This window comes from Amblyraja radiata, chromosome 18 (genome assembly GCF_010909765.2).
Source record: "Amblyraja radiata isolate CabotCenter1 chromosome 18, sAmbRad1.1.pri, whole genome shotgun sequence".
Lineage (NCBI taxonomy): Eukaryota > Metazoa > Chordata > Chondrichthyes > Rajiformes > Rajidae > Amblyraja > Amblyraja radiata.
In genome coordinates, this window is record NC_045973.1 from 14,795,140 (window position 1) to 14,819,256 (window position 24,117).

The window sequence follows — 24,117 nt, forward strand, 5'->3', positions numbered from 1 at the left end:
GGTAGTGGGTTTGGAAGAGCTGATGAGTTTGGAGATTTCAATAGGGGTGACCAGGTCAAACTGGGAGAGGAAGCAGTGTGGAGGAGGGGTAAGGAGGTCAGTGGAGATGTTGAAAGGAGGGGCCTTGGTAGGTGGTGGAGTAGATGCTGGGGAGTCGGGTACAGGGGATAAAGATTGATAGATGGTGCTGATTTTATCAGCGAAAAAGTGGAGGAATGAGTTGCAGAGAGCCGGAGTAGAGGTAGGGAGAGTGTTGGCTCGAGGCTTGAGGAGGTTGCCCACTGTGGAGAAGAGGGTTCTGTGGTTTAGGCAGGGATCGGTGAATATGGAGGAGAGGTAGGCAGATTTTGCAGCAATGAGAGCATCTTTGTAGTCAGTGAGGTGGAGTTTGTAAGCTTCAAGTTATATGAGGTAACCAGACCGTAATAATGCTAACTATACATGGCACCGAGAAATATAGAGGGTAAGTCTATCAATTTGAAAAGGAATTTGAGCCAAGAGCGTTTTATTGCCATATGTCCCAGATAAGACAATGAAATTCTTACTTGCAACAGCACAACAGAATATGTAAACATAGTAGTCCGTAAACAATATAATATATGATTAAAAATACACACACGCATACATTTTCATATATTCACACATACGTACACAGAAAACAAACAAATAATAATAAATTGTGTAATTTTGTTACTTTTTCCCCCTAAATAAAGGGATAAAACCACAATGCTTAGGAGTTTGAACCTTCTGAAACGTGAAACATGCTGGATAATATCAATTTCAATATCACTGTATCCCCTAGGGCATCCTCGCTACACCACCAATTCCAACAAAGGGTTCGGAAACATGTAGCGAGAAAATGGAGATCTAATATCAGGCAGACAATGAGAAAATCCTGCAGATGGAGATTCCCCAACGACAATGTCAACTCAAGGACAGAATCCAAATCGAAGGCTGCCAGACAGTGGGATCTGGATTTATTATAAAAAATGAATACAATGTAGAAAAATTGCTTCAGGCAAATAAATTATAACATATGCACATGCTTTTTTCTCTCAGAGAGAAGCTATTTTACACCAAAAAAAAACGGAGGTTTATGTAATAGAATTTGACTTCAGGAAATTATGAAGATTAAGATTAAACTTCAAGCAATTTAAATTAGTAATTGTTTCTTTGTTTTCAATAAAATCTTTCCAGGGATTTGAGCATTGCCAACAAAGCTAGCGCTAATTGCCTGTTCCACGAATCCCCCGAGTAGATGCTTTCCTCATGAAACACCGCACTGAAGTTGTTAAGGTATTCCCAAAATACTGCAATCTTCCTTTTGAACTATCGTCAATTAACATTCAGCTTTCAATGCCAGTTTTTACTTCCCCCAAAAATTAAAGTAGATATGCAAAAATAAGGCTGTGGATTGATTTTTAAAAATAGTTAAAATTATAATAATTTTGTTCTCCGCTCATTTTAACAACTTTAGGGGATGATTATGCGATTATACAATATTTCCACTAGGTGGAGTACATTAGCTGGAAAAGAATCAAAACAAGGGACTTGAAAGCTGGTCGCCAGTAATCAAAATGGTAACAAGAGAATCCTTCTGGTAAGTATTTTATGACTGTCCCATCTTGGCTGTGTTTTTCTAGCCATTGGCTCAGATGGAAAACACTCTCAATGTACTCAGCTTTATTCCTCGCACTTCATTCTAACCCAAATCACAATAGTCTATATTTGTAGCATCGTAAATTCATCTTTCAAAAATGACAGGACATTTTGTATATCAAATGTGAGGAAAAGGCAGTACAGAAAACCCATGAGGCCAGTTATTCATTTAGAGCAGGTTTTCTTCTCTCTTTAGTCTTTTTTTATAAACAAGCTTCTGTACTTTTCCATTTTCTCAATCTCCACTAAATCAGTTCCCTACAGTTTTTTATTCATCATGACAAACAGGTAAATCTCCAGGAGACTCTCTCAGTGGGATCCCACTACTTCACCCCCCCACCACAACTCAAAATACATCAGGCTTTTGAGTCATAGCCATACATTATGGAAACATTCCTGATCAAGATACCCCATCTAGACTAGTGCCATTTGGCCCATATCCCTCTAAACCGGGTGGCCCCAGCAATGGCTACCTCGCCAACAGTCTGTCTGTCCCTTCCGTCTTTGTTGTGTGAAAGTATGTGTTAAATGTATGTTTTTAGTGTTCTTTAGCTTGTTTTATGGGGGGGGGGGGGAGGTGGCGAGTTGGGGGAAACGTTTTTTAATCTCTTACCCCGATGGACGGTTCGACTGCCACAACCGCAAGAAGAAGATTAGACTTTATTGCCTTCCATCACAGTGAGAATGTGGGGAATCCACTGTGGTGGATGTTTATGTTAACTTATGTAGTTGTGTGTCTTGTTGCTTTTTTTAGTATGCTCTATGGTAATACGAATATCACTGTACCTTAATTGGTACACGTGACAATAAAAGACCTTTGAAACCTATCTTATCCACATACCTGTCCACATGTTGTTATTGTACCCGTCTCAAACACTTCACCTGGCCGTTTGTTCCATATGCACCAGTCTTCTGTGTGAAAAAGTTGTACCTCTCTTTCCAATTATTCTTTCCCCTCTTACCTTAAACCTATATGCTCTAGTTCTTGACTCCTCCACAATGGAAAAAAAGACTATGTGCATTCATATACGTGATTTTACACACCTCTATAAGATTACCACTCAGCCTCTTGCGCTCCAACAAATAAAGTCCTGCCCAGCCTGCCCAACCTTTCCCTATAGCTCTGGCACTCGAGTCCGAGCAACATTCTCATAAATCTTCTCAATACCCTTGGCAGCCTAATGCAATCTTTCTTATAGTGGAGGATGACCACAACTGAACACAATACTCCAAGTGTGGCCACTCCCTAACAACCTTTTCAAGTTCCTTTCCATGCCATCAAATTAGCCTTGCCCCAATTTAAGACTTTAATGTGAGGACCTTATGTATCATTTTCCATAACTGTTTAAAAACTAACAGAATTGTGGATAGGAGGGGTCTGGAGAGATAGGGGCAGTGGCAAGTGGGATTAACTCGGTTGAAGCAATTTGGTCAGCATGGACAAGTTGGAACAACGGGGGGGTTTCCGTGCTGAAGAACCTTATGACTCAATGGCACTTAAGTCACTTGCCCTTTCTTATTTTCTCAGAGAGGGTTGAGTGTTGCCCCCTCTCTCTAACAGGGTCGTCTATCCACCCGAAGATGTGGGTGGATGCTCCATTGGTGTCATGGATGACCACAGTATGTCAGGCGACAGAACTGTGTCTCGGACATGGTAGTGAGCAACACAAGAGCCTCACAGAGGACAGTTCTCTCTCCGTTCCGGTTCATCATCTGCACCTCAGACTTCAGATATAACTCTGAATCCTCCCATCGGCAGACGTTCTTGAATGACTCTGCAATAGTGGGCTGCACCAGTGAGGGGAGGGAAGCTGAATACAGAGGTGTAATCAACAACATTGTTGAGTGGTGTGGACGAATCACCTGCAGCTCAGACTAAGGAGTTGGTTGGTGGTGGTCTTTGGGAGGAGATGAACACCCCTGTCCCTTGTCTCCATCAATGGCGTGGATGAGCAGTTTACCAAGGAGTACAAATACCTTGGAGGGTACCTGGATAGTAAACTGGACTGGTCCAGGAATGCTGAGCCCTGTACAAGAAGGGACAGAGCCGGCTGTACTGTTTGAGAAGGCTCCACTCCTTCAACATCTGCAGTAAGATGCTGCAGATATTCTACCAATCGGTGGTAGCAGAGCCATCTTCTTAGCTGTCGTGTGCTGGAGCAGCAGGGCGAAGGCCGCGGACGCCAACAGGGTTAACAAGCTCACCAGGAAAGCTGGCTCCATCCTGGGGGTGCAGTTGGATTCATGGGAGGTGGTCTTGGAGGGGAGGATGCTCCTCAAACTGCAGAGCATCTTGGACAATACAGCTCACCCCCTCCATGACACACTGGTCAACCTGAGGAGTACCTTCAGCAACAGACTGGTTCCACCATGATGCAGAGCAGAACACCACAGAAGATCCTTTTTCCCTCTGGCTATCAAACTGTGTCAGTCGTGGGGTAGACTGACTCCTCTACCCACCCCCTCACCCTAATCTTTGCATATCCCCAATCCTTTCCACCCGTCATTTTAGATTTCATGCTTCATGTATCTTGTGTTTTATGACTATCGTATTGTATCGTATAAGTTGCTTGAGAATACTTTTCTGGTCACAGCTGCCAAATTCTGTCACACGTAACCACTTCTCACGATGCCTGCCTCAGTCAAAAATCAGGAAGTTAAAATAACCTACATATAAAACTCTACAATAACCTTTCAAAATGCATTTGGACAGGTACTCCCCCTCTTCCCCACATGTCTGCAGCATCCACTGCCAAGAACATTTAGTTACCTGTTCTGTTTATTTCTTAACCATGTTTCTACAATGGCTATACTTTCACAATCTCACATGCAGATCCATGCCCTAAACTCACCTGCCTTTCCTGTCAGATTCTTGCACACAATGCAGATTAGCTATCTGATTTTCCTCACTCCCTGACATGCCCATGCCTGTCCTGACAACTGGTTTTGCTTGCTGTAATTTATATATTTGCCTCAACCTTTTCATCTACCACACTGCAACTTTGGATCCTCCCCATGCCAGACAAGGTTAAACCTTCGCAAGTAATTCCCTCAACCAGAACATTGCTCCCCCTTCTCTCCCCACTTCAGGTGTGGAATGTCCCTCTTGTACAGGTCTCTGCCCAGACGAGGTCCCAAAGGTCCAAGAACCTGAATTACTCCTCACTGCTACAGCTCCTGAGCAAATTATGTATCTGCCCTGTCCTTCTATCCCTATCTTTAGTAGCACCTGGCACTGGGAGTAATCCAGAGGTTGCACCCCCTGAGATTCTTCATTGTAACCTTCTTCCAAATGGACCTGTCCCATATGGTGATTTTTTTCAGCAACTGCCGGCGACTGTCATAGTCATAGCAGGTTGCCGAAAAACCGGCGACCGGACCCCCCTACGACAATGTCTACAACAACCTACCTCCTAATCGACATCAAGCTACCGACAACCCATAGGACGTCCACCTGCGTCCATCCACGACAAGGTAAGACAATTCTGTCGCCGGTTGACGTAGGTAGTCGCCGATGGAATTCACCGAAATCAGCACCGGCGGCAACCTATGTCATCCTGGCAACAACCTGCATCAACCTTGCGACAAACTACATCAGGCTACGATCGTTGGCATCAAGCCCAGGGGCGCCGATTGTCGCCGAAAAGTTTTGAACATCTCAAAATCCAGCAGCGACCAGAATAAAGGTACGACTCTTTGGCGACTGAGTGACACCCCAGTGACCATGTGGCAACAGCCAAGTCGCCTGTAGTCGCCTAAAAAATTGCCTAAGTGGGACAGGGGCATAAATCTCTATATTCACTTCGCAGAACCGCCGTATCCCTTCTTATTGCCTCTGTCGTTGGTACAAATACTGTGTTATTGCTTCTCAATAAAGTATAGAAAGTTTCCTTCACCTTTTAAGTTCAAACTCTCATGCATTTGACAATTAAGTCATCTCAAACTTCTGAAGCAGTGGCTGTTCATCAAAAGGCAAGACTACAACCAAACCATCTACCCATGATTTGATTAATGAGAAACTGTGCCCATAGCCAATAGGCAATTCACATGGAAATTATGGACTAACTTGAGCCTACATACAAAACAATTGTACAGTTACACAAAGTTTCAAAACATCATAGGTTGTAGGAGCAGTATTAGGCCATATGGCACATTACGTCTACTCTGCCACTGAAACATGGCTGATCTACCATTCTCCCGTCTTCTCCATAACCCCTGACACACATACTAATCAAAAATTTATCAACCTTAGGTTTAAAAATATCTATTGACTTGGCCTCCACAGCCTTCTGTGACAATGAATTCCATAGATTCACTATCCTCTGACTAGAGATATTTTTTAAGTGTTAAATCTTAGTATTCAATACCTTCATTTTGATTTTAATTCTAATATAGATTATATTAAATAAAAGCATTTAGCTCAATAAACCATGCATCTATATTAGAATCAAATGCAATTTAACAATCAAATATTTCATTTTGGTTTTACTTGACAGAATCTCAAATCACTGACGCTGAATCCAAATGACCAGATTTAGCTTAGGAGACAATATAACCACTCTGGTAATTAGTCAAAGATCGAGAACATTCCTGATATGCTCTTCATTTATCAAAGATTCGCCAGGTTTTTTTGAAAACAGAAAACCTTAAATAATGCATTTTACATTGCACAGATTAATTGAATTCAAGCTTAAATAATGCAGGTTTCAATGAATGAAATTGTTATTTTGGTTATGATTGCAATATGATTTGTGTTTGGTAATTTAGAGTATGATTATAATATGATTTGTGCTCTGTTTATATACATCTGTGTAAAAAGCATCATAATAAAAGCTGATTAGATGAAGGTGTTGTAACAGATGTGAGAAAGAGAATACCATGGTGATTACCTTCCACTGTAACAGAGAAAGAATGCTTCACGGCTCCAAATGCATTTTCAGCCTTGCACTGATATCTCCCGTGATCAAGTAATGTCACATTAATTATCTTCAAAGTTTTACCAAAATTCTCTTCTGTTGCTCTATGTTTGGGCATTTCACCATCCATCTTAGACCAAGAGATCTGTGGTGTTGGACTGTGAGGAAAAAAAGAGGTGGTTGGGAACCTGATCCTGTCAACCATCATTCACAGCGCAAATAAAGTCGCCAAACCATCTGGAAAATCATTACATAGCTAATGATACTTACACTAATATATGTGAAAGGTAAAAAAACACCCAGAGCTAATAATCCCTGCAAACATGTAGCATAGTAAAGACATTCTGGAAATCAACAGTGTTATGTAATAGGTCAAAATCATGAGTTAATAGTGCAAAATTAATGAAAGTAATGAACATTTCTGCATACACTGTCCTCCCTGTTGTAAATCTAACATTGTTTAAAGGCCAAACTGTCATAACTTGTTCCATATTGTCAAAGTGGATCATTAATTGCTTCAAGGGTTACTTTGATTTTACTCACAGCCCTTCAGCAATACATTCCAGTTGAAGAGTTTCGCCTCGTAGTGTAGTTATCTCTGTGCTGCTACTGGAAGGTGCCAGAAAACTTGGAAGGCGATCTTTTATTGAATTTGCTGCAAGGTAAAGAAATTGAATTTTAACTTGACCTCAGATAAAGAGGTGACAATTTTCATCATGACAGCTGAATTAATAAGGAGCTCAGATAATGGCACAAAAGTTAAAGAAAGTAAAATGAAAATTAAGGTTATTTACGTACAATTGGTTAGTGTTCATCTATATATTTCAGATGACCAGAAATAAAACAAATTCCATCAGAGACTGTTAAAGTCAAAAACACATTTGCTCTTAACCAAAGTAAATAGTTATTTTTATACAGTAGATATGGCTCCCAGAAGTCAGTGAGTCAAGACTTAATGAATGCACTGGCAGGCATCTTCTTGTAAAATAAAATGTTGTTCACCAGTTTAAAATGTCCGAAGGTTGTGTTCACAAGTGGAATTTTCAGAGTAAACGGTATACAACATGTGCAAAACAGCAGAATGGTGCAAAATTGTCATTCCAAATCCAAGTAGTGCAAAATAATAAATAATAAAGTCCAGAAGGAAGTACAGAATAACTGAATGAGTTGGAGTTATGATTTAGAGTAAGTGGGAGAGATAATTAGTTCAGGAGTCGGAGAGCAGTGGGGAAGAAACTGTTCTGAAGTACGGATGTCTGAGCTTTCAACTCCTGCAGCTTCTCCCAGAAGGTAGAGGGGAGAAAAGGGAATGGCCAGGGTGATTGAAGGATGGCCAGGGTGACAGGCATCCTGGACAATATTTCCAGCCTTCCTTGAAAATGCACCATGAAGATGGACTGGATGGATGGAAGAAACGAGCCTGTCAAGGACTGTGCTGTCTTCACTACTCTCTGCAGTTTCAGGCGGTTAAAAGCGTAGCTGTTGCCACACTCGGCTGAAATTCCTCCCATCAGAATACTTTCCAAAGCGCATCTGCAGAAGTTCGAGATAATTTTTCTGCAATCCTCCAATAGAGGATATGATTTCTGTGATGAACACTCTTTGAATATTTTGAAAATCTCAGATCACCCTTCAATTTTCAATAATCAAAAGATTATAAGGTGGTAATGCAGAAAATATTATTTCTCCAAAGATGCTGCCTTTCTGATCTTCCTAGCATTTTCTCACTTTTACTTCTGATTTCCTCTACTGTACATGTAGCATATTATTTCTTGATTCCTCTTCGCTTACTTTTAGTTCTCTCCCTTAATTAGGATGCCCTCGTTGCCTTCTATTCAGTGAAAAAAGATACTTTACTTTCCCTTGTTGCATCACAATGGTAGTTTGTATCTCAAGGCAAGCACTTGAAACTGAAGAGTTGAAGGGTGCTTGGCCACAGATCCACAATAGAGGGCAGTGCTTTCAAACAGACTGCCTGACTGCCGAAAATCACTGGGCCACTCTTCCCCCAGTGGAAGCACGCTGTAAGCCTTCAGATAAAACTATATGGCTCTGGTTTATTATCCATTAATTTCTGTGATTCTGAAAGTTATGCAAAAAAGTGGCATCCCAGCACCACTGCTGTCATGTCACCAGTCACCTGATTATGAACATAATGATTTATGAAGAAACAAGCTAACAATAGCCATGTAATAAAATGAAAACAACTTGAACAAATGACAAATAAATGACTGGAGACTCAAGAGATTGTGCTTGCTGGAATCTTGAGCAAAAGGCTAACTGTTAGAGGAACTCAGTGGGTCAGGCAGCGTCTGTAGGGGGAAACTGACAGGCAACATTTTGGGTCGACAACCTTCTTCGGTGTAGGTTAAAAAATGTTTGAAGACAGTTATTTTAAAACGACCACATTTGGAGAAGCACTTTAAGAGATCAAATTAAACATGTAGGGTTTGTTCGCATGCATACGATGTGCTTAATTATTATTGTTGAGATGGGAGGGGGCAGGAGTGATACACCTCTGCAGACAGAGATACATCTTAAATCATACAGCCCTTAGAATAGACAGGATTCAGAACATTAAGGCAGGGAGTTCGGCCTAATTGGTTGATGTCAGTGTTAATGTTCCACCTCTGGCTCCCTTCGCTCTATCTTTGTGCCTTTTTGTTACTTTTTTCTTGAAGACATATATGGTACCCGCATTTTGATCTAGGATGTTTCATTCCTGCTGAGCATTAATACAGGTTAAGTACATAGTTTCTCCATTTATTGCTGACTCTTGCAGAATTCAGAACCAACACTCGGCTAAAAATGAAAACTGGATCAGCTTAAAGTAAGATGTTTCTTACTGGATGATTGTCGAATCATGAAAATGTCATTATGGGAGGTCATCTCAGCCCTACGTGTTGATCCTCGCTCTTCACTTGAAAATACCAGCTCTAATTCATGTCCTTCCCAAATACATTACGTCCCACAACCTTTGCTTCAGCTGCCAATAAATAGCAGTTCACATTCCAGTAACTCAATGTAAGAAAGAAAAACTGCTGATCTTTAAATGGGAAAATAATCTCTTATGTGTCAATTGGATTAGGATTTTTTAACATCGCATTACACATCTTGAATGAACTAAATGTCACACAGACCATGGGCTTTAAATAAAACATTTAAAATAATATAAATGGACCAGAAGAAAAGGTACACATGGATTCCCAGGAAACAAAAATGTATGATGACTCGGGTTACTGGAATGCTTGCAGAAAGACATATTTGGCACTAAAGCTTAAAAAAATCTAAGTGTCACCTTGGACTGCGTTTAATTCCCAAGTGTATTCCTGACCAATGTTTGCAGGTTCTTTTCTGGAAGAATGAATGTGAAAATTGCCAATACAAGGCCAATTCCCCAAAATTACAATTCCTCTTGGCTGGTCATAAAAAGAGACCTGGAAACCCACACCATTCAATTCTCCAAAGTACCAGAATTCAAGCAAAGAACCAGAAAGGAAAACAATGCTTCCAGTTAATTCTTGTTATTGATTTCTTTATGACAAACACAATATAAATTATCTTTGAGACACAAGATGTATTTACTTCTCCAGTCTGGAATCGATTCACTTAGAGTCATACAGTCATGGAGTCATGTAGCATGGAAACAGGCCCTTCAACTCAACTTGTTGGATATATCCTAAATGTATTTTTTGGGAAAATTAATTGTTCAATCTATAGTAGTTATGGAGGCAGGAAGCTGAGCAAGCTATGATTTAAGATGAGGTACTATTTCAAATACAGTTAACTTCAGGGCAGCATAGAACTAGCGTGAACGGATGATCGATGTCCAGCGTGACTCGATGGGCCGAAGAGCCTTTTTCAATGTTATAGTTTTTAAACAATTTAATCAATAACTGACATTACAAAGAAATAAGCATTTTTTTAAGGCAAATAAACATGGTGCAAGTTTCAAGTCTGAAATGTATTTGGGAAAAATTGATTTACACTGAAATCCAATTACATGGATAGGACAGGTTCAGAGGGATATGGGCCAAACGCAGGCAAATGGGACTAGTGTAGATGGGACATGTTGTTCGGCATGGGCACATTTTCACACTGTATGACTCTATGACACTACTGCAAGTAAAGCATATCAGATAATGAAGCGCCTGGTCTTTACTTTCCAGTAACTAAGCAATGTCAAAACTGTTTGTTTTGGGGTTACTTTAGTTTTTCTATTTGGGGGTCTATGCTGTTTGACTACACTAACACTAACCTACACACTAGGGCCAATTTACAATCTTAAATGAAGCCAATTAACCTACAAAATGTACATTTTTGGAGTGTGGGAGGAAACCAGAGCACTTGGGGAAAACCCACGGGAAGAATGTACAAATTCCATATAGACAGCACCCATAGTCAGGATCGAACCCAGTTCTCCGACACTGTAAGGCAGCAACTCTACTGCTGCACCACTGTGCTGCCATACTTTGAGTTTTTCCACAAAGCAAGGCATAAATAACAGTAGGTTTAATATAGAATCTGTACTTCACCATTAATATTCACAAGCAGTGCAACTGTGTCACAATCGCACAAGGATGTCAGGAGGTTTCTGTGAAATTCTATTGTTGTTTCTCCCTGCTGTGCAGAAGAGGGTTTTTTTAAGATGATGTTATTTCTAATTTTTGGACCAGACAGACCACCATTAATGCGAAAGTCAATTTACCGGAAGCTAGAATGTGTCAGTAAATTGACTTTGCCTTTTATTTGAATATTTTAGAGACTGCAATCATGAAGAGAAAGCAAATGTGATTAGCAGATCTGGTGAGCAGCAATACAATTGCACAGTTTGTCACAAATGTTTTACAAAATTATGGTACTTGTATGATTTTTTCCCCAGATAATATCTGAAGTCATTTCAATTTGAGACATAAACTTAATTGTTATTCAAACTACCAGATGTGCTGGTGAACATTCTAATCCCCTTTTTCTTCACATTGTTTACAGCAGAAACAAACCACAGTCATTTACTAATCTCTATTGTTCTTCAGCTTAAGCACAAAGGAAAAGCACTTAGAGCCACGCAATAAACAAAGCGTATACACCTGTTTCCAATAATGTAATAAAGAACATTTTAATGCAACTGGGAGCTTTTTCTGAGTGTTCTATTCACAAAGCTTTCTAATTGACAAATGCAAGCGTGATTCAATGGTTAAGAGCGATGCAAAAAGAAAGCTTACCACATTAGTCCTCAAAGTTTTTAAACACTTTCCCCACAAACATCCCCTAGGCCATGCAGAAGTGTAAAAGCTCAGCGTTACTTCCCAAAGAAATGTTAAATTCAGATGCATTAACTAGTATTCCTCAGCAGGTAGCGGGAACAAGCAAGCTGATTGTTTTATGTAGATTTACTTGCAGCACTGATCTCCAAACTGTTCAAGAGGTAGCAGGCTTTACTTGCAAGCAGTCTAAGTGCAACCCATTTTTGAAGTGTATTTCATTCATTAAAAAAAACACTTGACAGCATGACATCACTAAAATGATGTATCACATCCAGATATGAAAGTGCTCGTCCACAACGATGAGTGCCGTTATCATCCGTTTAAATCTGTCTAAATCTTGAGTGTTTGGAACAGCTTTACTGCCACGTTGCATTTGCAACCGATGTATAAAGGATATGCATCTAATGTTGGATTGCATACACTTTACATGTTTTGGGATCAAAGAGCCACTGGCTAATTCAGCATGTATCGCCCATCCCAATTGCCCCTGACCTGAGCATCTTCTTCAACCAGTTTAGAGGGCATTGAAGAAATACCATTATTGGCGGGTCATATGCAGGCTACATTGGGCAATGATGGTAATTTCCTTCTCTGGAGAAATGAACTGGATATTTTTACAATAGTAGAGAAGATTTACAAGGATATTGCCAGGAGGCCCTGAGGCATGGGGAGAGGCTGAGCAGGCTGGGTCTCTATTCCTTGGAGCACAGGAGGATGAGGTGTGATCTTATAGAGGTGCACAAAATCATGAGAGGAATAGATCAGGTAAACGCACTGTCTCTTGCCCAGAGTAGGGGAATTAAGAACCAGAGGACAGAGGTTTAAAGTGAGGGGGGAAAGATTTAATACGAACCTGAGGGGTAACATTTTTTACATAAAGGATGGTGGGTGTATGGAACGAGCTGCCAGAGGCGGTAATTGAGGCAGGTACTATCGCAACGTTTAAGAAACATTCAGACAGGTACATGGATAGGATAGGTTTGGGGAAGGATACGAGACAAATGCAGGCAGGTGGGACTAGTATGGATGGGACATGTTGGCCGGTATCAGTAAGTTGGCCTATTTCCATGCTGTATGACTTGACGACTAATAATCCAATAGTTTTGTGGGCATAATTAATAATGATGGTTTTGTTTAATATATTTCCAGATTGATCAATAAATTTACATTCCACCACTGCAAACCCAGGAGTCTGAACAGTTAGAAAATGACTCTGAAATTCTCAGGAGTACCATAACCGGTGCGCCACTCCTATCAGGTTATTGTTCAAAAAAATTCTCTCTCACTGTGCACAGATATGTCACCAACCATGGTTGAAATTCCAGACATGGGTTCAGTGATAAAGATATTTTGTTCTAATATTTTCCTGTACCTGTGCGAAAATCCATTGGGACCACGGGTACTTAGAAAGAGGACCATTTGCAACTCTGAATCCTTATTATGAACTGGAAGAACAATACACAATAGGGAATGCTGGAAATACACTCCACTTACAACAAAGATGGCTCAGGCCAGAAATGCTCAGCAGGTCAGGCCGCCAATGTGGGAAGGAACACAGCACATGTTTCAGGTCAAAGAACTTCAGAACCAAAAAAGGAGACAAATGAAGCTGGGGGAGGGGGTTGTCTTATGGGACAAATCCATGTTGACCACAAGGACAAGCTGTAAACTGACTAGTGAATGGGAGCAGAAAGAGAGGGAGAATAAAAACAAAGGAACGTGAAAGTTATGAAATGCAGTGTAGGAGGACATTCCTAGCAGGTCAAGCTTGATATGCCTTCCACTCTTACCCACCTTTAGTACTTTACTTTAGAGATACAGCGTGGAAACAGGCCCTTCGGCCCACTGAGTACGTGCCGACCAGCGATCACACTAGCACTATCCTCCACACAAGGCACAATGTACAATTTTATGGAAGCCAATTAGTTTTCAAACCTGCATGTCTATGGCATGTGGGAGGAAATCTGAGCACCCGGAGAAAACTCACAGAGTCACGGGAAGAACGTGCAAACTCCATGCAGACAGCACCCATAGTCTGGATGATTGAATTCTGGCGCTGTAAGGCAGCAACTCTAATGCTGCACCACTGTGCCTCTCTTAGCTTAGAGATACAGCATGAGAACAGGCCCTTCGGCCCACCAAGTTCAAGCCGACCATCGATCACCCGTTCAAACAATTTCAATGATATCCAACTTTTTCATCCACTGAGGGCAATGTAAAAGGCCAATTAACCTACAAGCCCACAAGTCTTTGGGATGCAGAAGGAAACCAGAGCACCCTGAGGAAACCCACATGATCACTGGGAGAACATGCAAACTGCACACAGACAGTACCCGAGGTCAAGATCGAACCAAGGTCTTTGGCGCTGTAAGGTAAGCAGCTCTACCAGCTTTTCTTCCAGAGAAAATAAAGAAAAAAAAGAGGCAAACAAGCTAAGCTTATATCCCTGATGAATGACTGCTGCAGATGAAGAATCAAGTTACCTGACATTGTAGAACTCAATATTAGGACAAGGTGTCTGTACTATGTCCAGATATTGGCCATAATCTTCCTCTTGCCTGCCACTTTAATTCTGCGTCCCACTCCCATTGTGTCCAATCCACCTACCACCTCCTTCACTCTCACAAACCGTGAAACTTCCATCCGGGCACATTGCAGCCATCTTGACTCAGAGTTGAAAATGCCAACTTCAGGTAACTCTATTTCTGTAGCAGTCGTCTGTTACATTAGTTAAGACTACTTTTACCCCCTTTTCAACCTATCTATTTTCTCTGGAAGCGGAGGAGATGCCCAGCTTGACGTGCCAGGTGTGTCTCCAAGCTCTGCATTTCATGATTCCCACATTCTTCTGTCCAGGTTCTCACCCTCCCACTGCTCCAGTTCACTCCATGTCCAGGTTAAAGCTTATCCTCATGGTCACCCTAGTCCCACACTATCAGAGACAGTCTCTACCCCCATTCTTCATGCAGCTCCTTCAATCTCCTTTTCAGTTCTGACGACGGGTCTCCGACCTGAAATGTTGAGTCTGTTTCTCTTCCCACAGATGCTGACCAACCTGCTGAGTATTTCCAACATTTCCTGTTCTTGTTTTAAAGTTAAATTGGATCAATAAAATCTCCTTAAGCGCCACTGCCCTTGTCTGCTTCCAATTTATAATTCAGCCGACACTGCCTTACATCATGTCTGTATTTTACATTCACTTGTTAAAATTTGACATCGTAAATCAAAGTTTCTCAGCCAAATACAAGCGATGTCACTGAAAACATTAATGATTTTTGTGTTGCAAATTCTTAGCTATTGGATTAATGCCAAGTGTTAAGATTTGTATTACTATGCTTGAAGCATAAGCAGCTGTTAGTGTGCTGTAATTCTAAATAAGTGGCTTTACTTGACGCTTTATAGGACTCACCAGCAGACAGGCCATTGTCAATAACAGGTGATTCTGTGTCATTGGGATGTGCAACTGGAACAAACAAAAATAGTCAACAAAAATAAAATAAAATAAGGCAGTATGAGGAAAACACAAAATTATAATGCACAAAACATGAACAAAATAATAAATTTAACATGTAGCATGCATAACCAAAGACAAAGTTTCTCATGAGTTCACTGTAAAATAATATAAACTTCATAAATACAGAGTTGTATATAGATAAAATGTTTTTAGGATGTCCAATTAGGACCAGAGGACACACCCTCAGAATAAAAAGACGTGCCTTCAAAATGGAGATTATGAGGAATTTAGACGCGGGGGGGAGTGAATTTGTGGAATTCACTGCCACAGACTGCAGTGGAGGCCAAGTCATTGGATAATTTTAAGGCAGAGATTGATAGATTCTAGATTAGTAAGGGCGTCAAAGGTTATGGGGAGAAGGCAGGAGAATGGGGTTGAGAGAGAAAAATAGATCAGTTGCGATTGAATGGCGGGGTGGACTCAATTAGCCGAATGATCTAATTCAGCTCCTATGTCTTGCAAACTTATGATTTTCAAATTTGTGTTGCCTAAGGAATCAGTCTGGAGTACATTTCCAATAATGGCAGTGCTTGGCATATTGCTCAGGCAGCCTTCCTTCACCCTTGCACAGGGAACAGGTATCAGCATTGGGAAGGGAGGGTAATATAACATCTGGGCTGATCATTGCAAATTAACCTCAGATTTATGCTTCAAGTGGCAATTAATTATCAATTGATTATTGATCAATCAATAGTGATCAGGTATGGGTCTCGGAACCTGAATGGTGAATTTACTTCCATCTCCATCACAGCCAACATTGATTAAAACAGCACTGAATAATGACCTGCTCCCATACCTCGTGCTCATCATTTGACCATACAAGCCATGACTGGTTTACAAATAGACCGTTTGAAAATGTGACAGCATAAGATTGTTTATAACCATACTTTGACATGAAAACAATTATCAATGCTATATTTACTGAATATACAATGTTCAATTCTTCACATTCAATGGTAAATAGTGCCTAACAGGTGGAAGCAGGAACCAATAGATTAATGAAATAAGATAACACCAGAGATCCACACACGAATGATTTACCAGTAGGAACCTACCCACACTCTCAACTGTCCTTACATTTAGCAGAGTGGATGGGGGGAAATATCAGAAGCAGATGTTGCATGAAAGACAAAGGAAGAGACTGTGAGGGTAAAAAGGAGAAGCTCTGGAAATGAAAGCAAAGTAAGGCTGATCAGCATTTGGACAATAACAGCAGGGAATCCACAATGAAATGGGTGCTGGTGGAGCGTTGAGCTCACTTGTGGCCTTTCTAAGCCTCTTCAAAATGGCTGTATGTGGTTGGGGTTTATTGGGTCCAATATCAGCCTTTTAACAGTGACCTAGAGAAGGTGCCTCCTCAATAAACGTAGTTAGATGTCAGCAACTTCAGTGTGTTTATTTCCACCCATTCAGGGCTCAGATAAAGTGGAAGCTTTCCAAAGCATCAGCCGGAGAGTTTGCAGAATGTTCAGATATAGGATTAGGGAATACACGCAATTCCAGGCGGTTTCAGTTCCCGTAGGTCAAGGAAAGTCAACTAGCATTTTGTGTCTGTCTTCTGCACATCTTTGTTAGTTAGTTTCTAAAATTTCCTCTTCCATGTTTGAAAACAAGTCTCACCCCTCTGAATATACTTTGCACTTTGGATCTCGCAAAATGCCCATTTTCACTCTGATTTTCAAGTAGCGGCGGCTACGGTGGCACAGCGGTAGAGTTGCTGCCTTACAGCTCTCGCAGTACCGGCGACCTGGGTTTGATGCCGACTACAGGTGCTGTCTGTACGGAGTTTGTACGTTCTCCCCGTGACCGCGAGGGGTTTTCCACGAGATCTTCGGTTTCCTTCCACACTCCAAAAACGTACAGGTATTTAGGTTAATTGGCTTGGGGTATGTGTAAAATTGTCCCTAGTGTGTGTAGGTTAGCGTTAATGAGCGGGTTGATCACTGGTCGGCGCTGACTCAGTGGGCTGACAGGCCTGCTTCCACACTGTATCTCAAAACTAAACTAAAGTGTGTGGTAACTGCATCTTTTGTGGAGCACGGGAACCACAGGCAGTATAATACTTCCAGGAACAAGGGAAAGGACTAAGAAGGAAGGATATGCTGAAGTTACTTGCGGGCACCGACACAGCTGGAATAGGATGCCACTGTAAAGGAACTTGGAGTTCCAGGAGAGATTTATACTCAACTGCTTTAATTAAATCTTCAATTATTTAACATGGTTGGCCTGATTGTTTATGCTTTGAATCAGAATGGTTTCTCTACGAACGAGACCAATTCTGTAATTGATCAAAGTTTCCCCATTCACGATGCCAAGGGAAACATTTGTAAACTCACCAACACAATGGAAAAGCCCACGTATTTTGGACCAATGTGTTTCATATATTAATGAGACAATTCTGCTCACATGGTAGGAGGAGATTAACATTCTAAGTCACAAGCTCTCTCTCTGTCCCATGGTCTCGCTCACAAGAGAATGCCTTGAGGGTCCAAGTTAATGTGTTGTCAAGCTGAAAATGAACTCAACAGCACAGGAAGCTGATAGGATGAAGATAATTAATTTACAGATATGCTGTTTCATTACAATCATCCAAGGGAAATATTAGGAATTATTCCCGACCGTGGGGTTGGAGTCTCATCACAACTGGCTGGGCAGAAAATGCTAAACGTCACAGCACTGTCACCCAATTCAGTTCAGAAGCACATGAATTGTACCATCGGAGGCAGATACACTGCAACATGTAGCTGGAATACAGGACAAAGTATTTAAAACTCATCTATATTTTTAGAGTCATACAGCATGGAAACAGGCCCATCAGTTCAACCTATCCATGTTGACCAAGGTGCCCAATCTACATTAGTCCCATTGGCCCGCGTTTGGCCCATATCCCTCAAAACTTTTCCTATACACTTACCGCTGGAGGTAGATACGCTAGAGCACATAGCTGTAATACAGAACAAAATATTTAAACCCCCCTCTATATTTTTAGACATACAGCACAGAAACAGGCCCTTCAGCCCAACTTGTCCATGCCGACCACGTTGCCCCATCTATGTTAGTCCCATCGGCCTGCATTTGGCCCATATCTCTCTAAACCTTTCTAACCTTGTACCTGTCCAAATTACTTTTCTAGGTTGTTGTAGTACCCACTTCAACAACCTCCTCTGGCACCTCGTTTCATATATTCCACAACCCTCTGCATGAAAAATTTGCCTCTTGAGTTCCTATCAAATCTTTCCCCTCTCACCATAAAACCTATGTCCTCTGATTTTTGATTTGCCTACATCACTGTTTAAAGACTCTGCTTTCACCCTATCTATTTACCTCATCATTTTATACACCTCTGTAAGATCATCCACTTAGCCTCCTGTGCTCCAAGGAATAAAGTCTGAGCCTGCCGAACCTCTCCCTATAGCTCAGCCCCCCGGGTCCTGGCAACATCCTCGTAAAGCATGTTTGGATAAGAGATTCTCAAAGGTTTATCAGCCAAAAAAATATTAAAGAAAGGTGGCATGTTCAACAAACTTAAATTGAGCTATAAATGCTGAACTAGATGAAAGACAAAGAAACCATCAAAAACTTTAAACATAAAAATAACTTCTTGAACAGACCTGAATATGAAGCAATGGGGGTGCAAAACCAGTAACTTTGATATTAATAAATTCATTTAAAGAAACTGTAACATAATTAAAGTTATAGTGACATCAAAGATGATTCAATAACCATGACAGATCCATTTAATGCTTGGAAATGTCATCTGGAGAAATAAACTGGCTAATGTCAAACAACAGAGGCATGGGTATGAGTATTTGACTAAATACTCCTGGAAATCTTCAAGTATTAGACATTTTTACATGCAATCTTTTCTTCAGGATGGTGTGAATGCCCAGATAGATTCAGAAATCATAAACGTCAACCCATGAATAGATATATGCAAGGATGCTCTATAGAATGTAAAAAGGTAGTAATTTATCTATACTGGGGGTTCCTCTAACCTGTGTAACTATAGGTCTGAGCTCCATTTGCTCAGCACAGCTCAGTAATTTTCTGTGGATGACATTTCCAAGCATGAAATGGATCCATCATAGATGATGGGATCGTCTCTGCTGCAAATAAATGCTCGATCCCATTACACTTTTGGCCAAATTGATTAATACCATAATAACTGGCTTTTCACACTGTTACAAATTCTGTCATTCATCTAAAAATATTTTCATCTGTTGTTTAAACAGTTCTTTTTAACAAAAGGATACTGTGTATTTTATCAACTTCTGCGTTTTAGTCAGGCCAATATAACATGGCGATGCTTTCATTTATAAAACAAGGTTTCTGGAAGCATCGCACTTTGGACAAATGCAAGGTTGTGTGAAGTTACTTGGATATGTCGGTGTGATGTGACTGGCATTTGGCTTTCATATGTCCCAATGTGCAGTGTTTCCTGTTTATTTTTCTTCACAACAAAAAAAAAGCAAGAACTCCCAATGCACGTTGACCCTCGTCTGAACAGTCCACAGCAGAAAGAAAGATGGATATACCATTGGATATTAGAAAAACATTGGGCAGGGATATGCTCCAAACACACAACTCGGGCTTGCACTTCAGACTTGCACTCCAGTCATGCCTACTCTTTATCAGTACTCGCATACCAACAACCTTGCCCCAGCACTAAACTTTGAGAAACAAGGCCTGTTCCTCGGTTTTAAAATATCTCGCAATCAAGGATGCTTAACACTACTAAAATTAAGATAGATAATAATAAAACAACGTTTTTTTTAAAATAACTTACTTTTTTAAGTATACATATACAATTAACAACAAAAGTAATCTTAGCTAAATCTACTTTTTAGAATACAACTGTGCCGCCTGTTTAAATTAATAGATGTAATAGCCCCAGCAGATATGCCAGCCATTGTTGGCATTGAGCTGAGGGACAAGCAATGAAGTACATCTGGGACCTAGTTCAACTCCACATGGTGGATCAGCCAGTGGAGCTCCTGTTCACAACTCTCACCAACTTCTACAGATGCGGCATTTTATCGGGATGCATCACAGCAAGGTTTGGGACCAGCTTCATCGAAGAATGCAACAAAATTGCAGTGAATAGCGGTCGCGGCCCAGACCATCACACGAACCAACTTCCCTTTCATTAACTCCATCTACATATCACGCTGCCTCGACAAGGCCACCAGCATAATCAAGGATGTTTTTCACCCCGGTCACTCCCTCTTCTCCCCGCTCCCATCAGGGAAGAGGTACGGAAGAGTGAAAATGCACACCACCAGATTCAGGGACAGTTTCTTCCCAGCTGTCGTTCGATCATCTGGAGGGCAGTCCTGAACTACCATCTACCTCATTGTAGACCATCAGACTACCCTTAATCGGACTTAACTGCACAATATGTTATTTTCTTTATCCTGTATCTGTTCACTATAGATTGCTCGATTGTAATCATGTATAGTCTTTCCGCAAACTGGACAACACGCAACAACGAGCTTTTCATTGTACCTCGGTACACGTGAAATAAACTAAACTAAAAACTAAACCGAGACCCAGGTTGGATCCTGACCCTTAATGTTGTCTGTGTGGAGTTTCCACATTCTCCCTGTGACCGCGTGGCTTTCTCTCGTGTGCTCCAGTTCGCGCCCCCTCCCCCCCCACCATTTTATAAATGTGTGAGATTGTAGATTAATTGGCCACATTAATTCGCCCCAAGTGTATTGGGTGTGGATGAGAAAGTAGGACAACATAGAACTAGCATGAATGGGTGATCAATTAATAGCTTGGACTGGTTGGGCTGAAGGGACTGTTTCTATGCTGTATCTCTAAATTTATATGTTAATGCACACCGTATTTGAGTGCTGCAAAGTTGTGAATGTCTGGAAGGCACTTATCCAGCTGGCCAGCAGCTCTGTTGTAATCAGTGTGCTCATGTTTACTCATAACTGCAAGTTCATCTTCCTCAGAAGTAAGAGGGATTAAAGCCAAGGATATTGGCAGTCATTAGGAAAATGGCTCTAATCCACTGACCTCACCTTTAAGGTGCAATTTGAGATGTGGACTGCATTGTCATTGGTAATCAGCAAATTATGGCAAAAATGATAAGGATTTCCCAATTTATGATTCTATTAATTTGCCAAGATTCTGGGAACTCTTCAATTAAAGTCAGGCGAGGATACAGAGGCAAATCAAGGAGATAGAAACCATGACATCAAGTTAGCATAAGGAAGCTCCAATGGTCAACTGAGATGAGGCTCCATTGAGGATAACTGTCTTCCTCTCTGCGGTCATTAGGTAACCGATGGCGAGAAAGCCAGAACCAATTATGTGTGCGGTTCTTTATCTCATATTTCGTGCTTTCTTCTCCTGCAAGACTATTGGAGCCCAGAGAAGGGGATATTGCATCAAATTAAGATGAAGTGATGAATACTATGACGGATTAAGCATGAGAAGGCATGAAGCAGTCGGAGTAATACACTTATCATGATGTAGGTCAACATGCCAATCAATACACTTGTGTACACTTGTCATCCCATCCTATTGGGTCATTAATCTCTTTTGCCATTAAACCCCCTTGCTTGCCAAATCCTTCTTTCTGCTGATCACACGCTCTCTTTGTTTTCCAGGGTGCTCCTTTTTGTTAATAGGAAGGAATATCCCTTAGAGCCCCTGACAGCTACCAGCAGCTCAAAGGACAAGACTTGCAACACATTGAGTTGTTGCATGAGTTACTAACACCCCAAAGTTTGGAAAGAGAATTGGAGCATTTTTATTGATGGAAAGCAAGGTGAAATAAGCAGAATAGAGTTCATGTATTGCAAGACTCCACTCCCCGTTTTTGTGGATGCTGGATGTGATATTATATTTCAGTAGCTGGATTAAAGGTAACAAACACTCAAGTCTTCCAACTGCCCTAATGTTTTGGCTGAGCACCCAGATTTCTTCTCTCCACCCACCCCACCCCACCCTCATTCACTTCTCCAGTCAGCAACTTAGAATTCAAATGCAGGTTTTCCGCAAATTCCTGCAGCAGCTAACCTCTCTCAACTTGCCTTTTCAACACTAACAACAATTATGAACATAAAAGCCCAGAGGCGAACAAATGCTCTCGTGCAAAGGGCCTGAAATAGCTGAGAACTAAATGTTATTCAATCATTGCCACACCCTTTGAACGAACCGATCCAAACCTTCTCAATCAGGTGGAAGTGACAGAACTTGATTTACTGCTCCACCATGTTCACTTTGGAGTTTAGACTTTAGAGATACAGCATGGAAACAGGCCCTTCGGCCCACTGACTCCATGCCGACCAGCGATCAACCCATTCACTAACATTATCCCACACACTAGGGCAATTTACAATTTTACCGAAGCCAATTAACCTACAAACCAGTACGTCTTTGGAGTGTGGGAGGAAACTGGAGCACCCGGAGGAAAATCAACTCCCTACAGACAGCACCTGTAGTTAGGATCGAACCTGGGTCTCTGGTGCAGTAAGGCAACAACTCTACCACCGTGCCACCGACCCTTACGGCTGAGAAACATTGAAGTTACAGAAAACCTCCAGTGAAATCTTCCAAAGTGGGACAGGATGTGGTGATCTAAAAGGAGGCCCAAACAAGTAGTTGGATCAGATCAAAAAATGAGTTAATTTCGATTTACTTAGAGCAAAGCTGTTCTTCTCCAATAATTCCCTGCACAAGATTTAAGGCAGGGTTACAATTAGGCGTTATTTTTATTTCTTTGTGGACAGGTGGATGATGTTGGTAGCAATGCCAGTTCACTGTCCACTGCACTGAGGAGGTTGTTAAAAGTGAGCTATACTGTTGGCTGTGGAGTCCATGAAGACCAGACTGAGCAACGATAGCAGATCCCCTACCCCGAAAAACATGAATGAACCCAATGAAATTTCAGCTACAATCCAATCATTTTATGGATACTGCTGCTGAGACAGCTTCTTATTTTAATTCCAGATCTATGTGATCATTTGATTTTAAACTCCACATTGCAATCGTGGGCATTGAACTCATGCATCTGGTTCAGATATCAAATGAATAAGAAATTGGAGGGAAAATCTAGGCAAGAATCAGGCCAGTTAATACTATTCCGGCGTCCTTGGAGCAGTAATAAAGTATGAAGGAACAACGAGGGTTTTATTACTCATAATTCTATTGATACATGTCACAATATTCCAAATGCAAGGCTGGACACATTGCAATTGTGATTTGTGGGAAAGTATTATGGATCACGTTACATTATCAAATGCAAGCATGAATCATTCTTGGACAAAGTTAGGTGCATTGTTTTATAAATAACAAGACTATTTAGTATTCTTGGTAGGATACAAAGATTGTTGGCCAAACTACAGCAGGCTCATATAGAAAGTTATATTGCAATGAGAAGGTAATTTTTTTGGAGCTGGGAGGATCTATTGAATGCAGTTTTCTAGCAATATAGGTCACGATAGAATTTTTGGATGAATAACATGATGTTTCATAAAAGGCATGAGGCACCAATGTTTTCATGTTAACTTCAAAATATAAAATCTTCTGAGATTCATTTAGACTTGTGTACTAGAATTATAGCCATGCCCACCCAATTGATTTTGCACACATGTAGCCATCCACAAGGGAACCAATGACATTTAAAAAAGTTCTGCAAATATCTCTCCTAAAACCAAAGAGCTCGATTGAGATTAAAATGACGGGATCTTGGAAAACTGTATGAGAGAAGCAAAACAACATCATTCTTCAATTCAAAGGGATTCTA

The 24,117-nt window shown here is 41.0% G+C and overlaps 1 protein-coding gene across 6 annotated transcripts in view; it reads right to left on the reverse strand.

The window, feature by feature from the left end:
- Positions 1-24,117, reverse strand: part of chl1 (cell adhesion molecule L1 like) — a 649,066-nt gene that overhangs the window by 351,124 nt on the left and 273,825 nt on the right. For 5 of the 6 annotated variants that reach the window (XM_033036735.1, XM_033036738.1, XM_033036737.1 and 2 more), the window contains 3 exons: positions 15,249-15,302; positions 7,119-7,230; positions 6,549-6,733 (listed from right to left, as the gene is read on the reverse strand). In XM_033036735.1, coding sequence (XP_032892626.1) covers positions 6,549-6,733; positions 7,119-7,230; positions 15,249-15,302 — 351 coding nt within the window. The remainder of the gene's footprint in view (positions 1-6,548; positions 6,734-7,118; positions 7,231-15,248; positions 15,303-24,117) is intronic. The other variant, XM_033036736.1, reaches the window with a different exon arrangement.